The sequence below is a fragment of the Hermetia illucens genome, chromosome 1 (assembly GCF_905115235.1).
Source record: "Hermetia illucens chromosome 1, iHerIll2.2.curated.20191125, whole genome shotgun sequence".
Classification (NCBI taxonomy): domain Eukaryota; kingdom Metazoa; phylum Arthropoda; class Insecta; order Diptera; family Stratiomyidae; genus Hermetia; species Hermetia illucens.
The window spans coordinates 205039449-205045448 of NC_051849.1; the positions used below are offsets into that span (position 1 = coordinate 205039449).

Consider the following 6000-nt stretch of genomic DNA (forward strand, 5'->3'; position numbering starts at 1 on the left):
AATATCAGCTCTAAACCCAGGAGCCCATTTGATTTCTTCCGCAGAATATGCTACTTCACCAATCTATGGTACTATCGATAAAATGAGAAGAATTGGGTAGAATATCGACCATAATTTAGCTTCACATTTAAGGACCAAGCTGTTGCTCTTTAATCAATCCTCCCCAGCTTATCATAATACAAGCTAAAATTTTGGATTCTAAGCCTTTTGCGGGCAACATGGCAAAGATCATATGGTGTTGACTTTAACCTTCCGCAAAACTTCTTTCTAATAACTCCTTTCACCCGCCTCATCTTTTCAGCTCAACCTATTCAAAATTCATTTAAATCGCAGTCATGATCTTTCCTTCTCCCACCTGCCTCTGCGTTGCTTTTCCTAACCTCCAGGTGTTTTTTCTTACGTCGCTTTGGATGCCTATCATTCTGTGCTTGGGTTCTATGTGCAAATCACTCGTCGTAATTCCCATGCTAAGTGCAATACTATTAAGTTCAAATTTCTGGAAATCAATTTTGAAAGTCCGAATTCAGTCTGGACAATTGTCAACCAGAATCTCACCACCTCGACTTTTGTCATTGCACTTTATACAACCTGCCTCCTTGTTATGTTTCTTCATCTCGCAGATTTCTGCAGTCTAACCCATTCTATTTCACCAATGAGATCCATAAAAAAGTCAATCAAGCTCACAGCAAGGAAAAACTAAAGTCTTGCGGAAACCACGCTGATTTTGCTCACTTGAAAGTTGAAGGAGCTTCAATAAAGTCATTGAAAATTAAGTTCAGGAAGCAGTATCTGGCCAGTATTGAGGTCGTATGCGGAAACTTCAAACCACTGATCAATCCTCTTCTACTTTCATTAAGTCGCAGGCTTTTCAATTATCTAGGAACTTAGTCTGTAATTACTTTTCTTCGGTGTATAACTCCTCTCGTCCTTCTTCTTTCGATCTCCAACATCTTCGCATTTTCTCCTTACCATTCCTTCCTTCGAAAACCTCATTGGCAACTTTAATGTCGTTGGACTTGGTTGCTATAACCGTCCTAACCACTTTTTACTGGAAATCAATTTGAACTTTCCCTTCCTTCTATTAATGTTAAACATAACCCTCAAAGGTTGTCATTTTTCTAGCCTAGCCTAGCCTTTATACCTATATACGAGGACTAGTGGCATGACACGTTTTGATCCGCGATCGTAAAAGCGATGGTAAACAACCAAAAGACTGGTCGAAACAACGGTAGCCTGATAAATTGAATGGGGATTTGAAAATCTCACGATTGCATCCAGATCAAGTTTTTGATAAAACCGAATGGCAAAACTAATCACGACGTGCCTACTCCGCTTTTGAATGGCATAAAGGCGGAAGAAAAAGAAGAAGAACGTTTCTAAATATGTAAAGCCTAGCAATTCAGCACAACCACTGAATTCCCCCGACACGTAAATAGCAACACTGATGCAGTGCCAAAAATACAACGATTCACTAAGTCGTCGCTACCTACGTGTTCCCGGCGGCTTAGGAATTCGCTCGATGAGATTTTGACTTCTGAAAAGGGGCTTCCTACTGTGGCTAACAGTTTAGCCTCAGAGTCTGTGCACCAGACCTCTTAATCTGAGTTGGTTTCATCTACAATGCCTTCCTACATCAAGGTTACTTCAACTGGCTCTACCCCTCTGATTCAGTGGCCCCGGGTCAAAGGTGGCATCTCCACCTAAAGAGCTCTTTATCTCCGGGCTAGCGTTCGTAACTTCTGCGGACGATGTACTGGAGTACTTAAAGAGCAAAAGTGGTTTACTTTCTCCTTTGGCCTGCGTTAAACTGGCAAAATAACACAACACCAACCGGGTGATTGCGTATTTCAAGGCCACTTATCCTTATGAATTGGACGTCCTCTTTCTGGCCAGAACGTATATTCATCAAGCCATACAAGCACCCCGATTCGGGAGTAAATTTCAGGACAACGGGCCTGCCTCGCCGAGCAATATAAATGAATCCATGTTTACTAACGTTAGTTTTATCAGAATGTTAGGGGTTTACGAAACAACCTCTCCAATTTTACCTTTCCACTTTCTTCCTTTATAAACACTTGCTCTGCTCTAAATTTCAATACCACCAAAAACTCCTTGGGCCGCACTCTCGATATCTTCCTTTCTAATCTCCAACTTCAACTTTCGCAAAGCTAACTTTGATGGTCTGAACTCAGGTTTAGCGTCTTTCAACTGGGTATATATATTAAGCAACTCAACGTGTGATCATGCTCTAAGCACTTTTTACAATATCCTGTCCGATCCCCTCTCCTTTTATATCCTTTCTTCCCCTGCTTGCCTACGTTCGTACCCAAGTTGGTTCACAACGGAGATTCTTAATAACGTTCGCCTGAAATATGCGCTGCGGAAGAAGTTTCGGTCTTCTAAGGATGACGCCGACCTTGCTCACTTTAAGCCTATGCGTTCCGCTGTGAAGTCAATGATTAAAAAAGGGCATCAAAGGTACTTATTGGACGTCGAAGGTACCCTTGCCCGCGGTAACTTGAAACCCTTTTGGTCTCACACTCGCAATTCTGGTAATCACACTCAATATCTCTCTCTTTTTGTCAAGAACAAAAGTCTAGAAGAATGCTACTTTCTCCTTTGCTGGAAAGAGGACGTTATCATTCCTATCTTCAAAAGCGGAGACCCTTCTCTTGCCGTGAACTACCATCCCATCTGTGTTCTATCCTTTTGCTCCAAAATCCTCGAAAGATACGTCAACGGCTGGTTACTCATCTCGTTCCTTCTCTCCTTCTTCTGGCATTCCCCCAGGCTCTATACTTGGCCCCAAACTCTTCCTATTTTTTATCAATGACCTCGCCTCCATCCTCACCTGCCCGTTTTGCTTTACGCAGACGACCTTAAAGCATTTGCCTCTGTTTCGTCTCCGCTGGACTGTACTCTCTTGCAGTCCAATCTTGATAATTTGGTGTGCTGGTGTTCGATCAATAAGTTGACACTGAATATGCTATCCGTTTAAAACCTCGCCAACATCCTTCTCCTATTCTCTTAGTGGACAACCCCTTTCACCCGCCCCTTTCTATCAGTGATAATCCACCAACCATACTTTTTTTCAGCGAGGAATAACCTCTTGGCTACCTACGTTGTACGCCTTATTGTCGCCATTTTAATGTAACTGCATACCTTTCCGACACTCAGAATGGATTCCTATTCAAGTTTCTTCAGTTTGGATTATTCCATCAATGTGGTGCAAATTTCACCTAAGTTCTTGCACTGTACAGAGTGCGGTATCTCACCAGCTGAGCTTTGCACTTAGTTGAGGAGACCTTGTACCCTTGGGTCTTCGGATACTCCTAACATTTCTTTCTAGGTTGATTTTTATCTTTTTCAATAGATTTGGTTGCCATAAATAGGGAGTCCGATTTCCAATCTTCCGAACCTTTAGCTCCTGTAGGCTAGAATCGTTATGGTTTAATTCTGGACGAAAAACAACTAGTTATTCCAAAAGGCGAGGAGAGGGCATCTGGGGATAGGTAGTTAAACTATAACCTCTAATTCAGTGAATTTCCAAGTGAGAAAGATTCACAATTCATAAAAGAAATTTCAATACCGATTTTCTTTCTTGACCGCTCCCACCGCTTGGAAATGAAGACAGCGATGCTCTCGATAATCTTTATTCGGTGCGATCTTGAGAGGGGAAGAGAGGGAGACATTCTAATCCGACGAAACCACTCCAAGATATATCATATTTGATCAAAATACGCAGGACGAGTCCTTAAAAATTATGCATCTATGTTTACTGTACAGTTGGGGGTCATCTTTTTATTTGTTGCTTGAATTATTTATATTTTTTAGAAGTAACTGACGGCGACTTCTTTCATTCCTAAATAAATTAAAATTTAATATGAACGCTAGACAGAAATATAGAACTAATAGAACTTGCAACTTTTGAGTCGCTGCTGGCCAGTAACTAGAAACCTGCTGTTCACTCTTTTGTAGAGTATACGGCATCCCCACAGAAAGTTCGTCATTTTCGTCATTTTTCCCCCATTTTACTTTCAATGAGATTGTGATTAAGATTCATCACCCTTAAGCTAACAGTAGCGAGTTTGGTGGTTTCGATTTGCATGGAGTCGAGAGGTACTCAAATCACCATCTAACGTATCAAGGGATTATTATTTCGGTCACCGTTTTGGCCATCTTGATTTCATGTTATGCTATTGATCCAACGTAACATCTCTGTTTTCATTACCGCGAGGCGCCATTCATTATCATTGATAATCGGTTAATACTCAAAACCGTTGAGAAGGACAGGGAGGATGTCACGGCAAATTGTTGAATTGAGCCGTTCTAAAGGGGACCCCAGATGTTAGTTGCTAGTTTAAATTCATTTACAAAGTAATAAGTAAAGAAAGTTCTGGTCCGGCCAAGCTTAAAGCAAACAAGGCGGTTTTCGCATTTTGGTCACGTTGCTCCCAGAACACTGTCTGCCATGACCGAAATACCAAGTCGTTCTTTCGTTTTGGTTCTTTATAATACTAGTCAATGTAATCACGCCAACATCTCCTGGATTAAAGTAAAGATGGTTCAACTTTTTTTTATTGCAGTTCGCCATTCACACTGCGCAGGGTGAGATACAAGATTAAGTTTAGAGAAACGATCAATGCTAAAAAGTTGATTCGCGTAGAAGTGTGGCAGCAAGCCAACCGTTTCCCCTTCATTTAGTGCCGTAGACACAGTTTTTTTAATTCAATTAGTAGAACTAGGTTCGAAGAAATCAATAAAGATTTTCAATATTCCAAATTATATCATTAATTATCTGCTACGCACATACAAACCAGAAAAAAATTGTGAGCAGACATCAAATCAGCATATCCTTCTTAGTGATTTCAAGCTTTTTACGAAATACACTTACCTCCAAAATGAACCAAACTTCATCAAACCCTCCTGATTTTTTGTTCCTGTAAACTCCGTAGAAATCCACGATGTTTGGATAATTTGCGTAATCCCTTAGAACGCGATACTCTTCATCAATTTGCAGCCGATGCTCCTCATCAAACGGCTGCACTTTGATGGCAACATACCTCCCGCTTTCTAAATCCTTCGCTTTATAAACCTACACACAACAGAAATCACATTATCAACCACAAACAGGCTAACACTGTCAGTTGGAAAGGACGAAACAACCTTCGCAGTGGAACCACTTGCAATCACATCTTCCAGCTGGTATTTAGCCGACGGGTCGGGCAACGACTCGAAATTTAGATGATTCATTTTCAGGTCCTTTTTCTAAACACCTTCAGAGCCAATCTTAAACTTTCCCGATTTTAGATTGATTTAAACAAGCGCCCGACAGACAATCTGCAGCACGGCCGACACAGTGTTCAGTGCGAAAACTAGACGATTTCCCTCAAAATTTGAACACCGACTGACCGACAATGAGCCAGGAAAAGCTGAACAGGTCGGACGATAGTCGGTAATTTAATAAAGGAAATCTCGTTAGTGGCATTAACGCGACGAGGACGAAGCCGTACAAGGTGCACTAAGTTCCTCGTTTTAAATGCCTCTGGGGCGAGAGACGAAAAAGGTGGCAATAAAGTGGGTTAGTTAAAGTGAAATATCCGATTTAAGCTCCGAACGAAACTATTTGAAATTGATTGAAGGTCGGAAGAGTAAAAGTTAGGGAAACCAACGCTTGCGTTCTGTGCTCACCCAGTGAATGTCTCCAATAAGATAATACGATAAAAATGTAGGTTTTTATCCCTTTGGGGAGGTAAACTTGGAAGAATTTCAGGTAGGACTAGTTGCTCACTATGGCGGGTTTAATTGGGAGATACTTTTGGCTAATCTAGCAGTAATCGTTTGACTATAAGGTAATTTTGTTTTAGTAGATAAATGGATCAATTACGAATTGCTTGCTGTTTCTGCGGTTATTTGGCATGGACAATTATTATGTTTGCTTTATAACCACACTACCATATATAAGCACTATAATTACGAATCGCTTCATTCCTCAAGTCG

General features: G+C 41.0%; 1 protein-coding gene across 1 annotated transcript in view; it reads right to left on the minus strand.

Moving 5' to 3' along the window:
* Positions 1 to 5424, minus strand: part of LOC119647045 (neither inactivation nor afterpotential protein C) — a 46370-nt gene extending 40946 nt beyond the window's left edge. The window contains exons 1-2 of the mRNA XM_038047801.1: positions 5167 to 5424; positions 4895 to 5095 (exon numbers count right to left, since the gene is read on the minus strand). Of these exons, the coding sequence (XP_037903729.1) occupies positions 4895 to 5095; positions 5167 to 5253 (288 nt within the window). The 5' untranslated portion in view covers positions 5254 to 5424. The remainder of the gene's footprint in view (positions 1 to 4894; positions 5096 to 5166) is intronic.
* Positions 5425 to 6000: the final 576 nt, after the last annotated feature.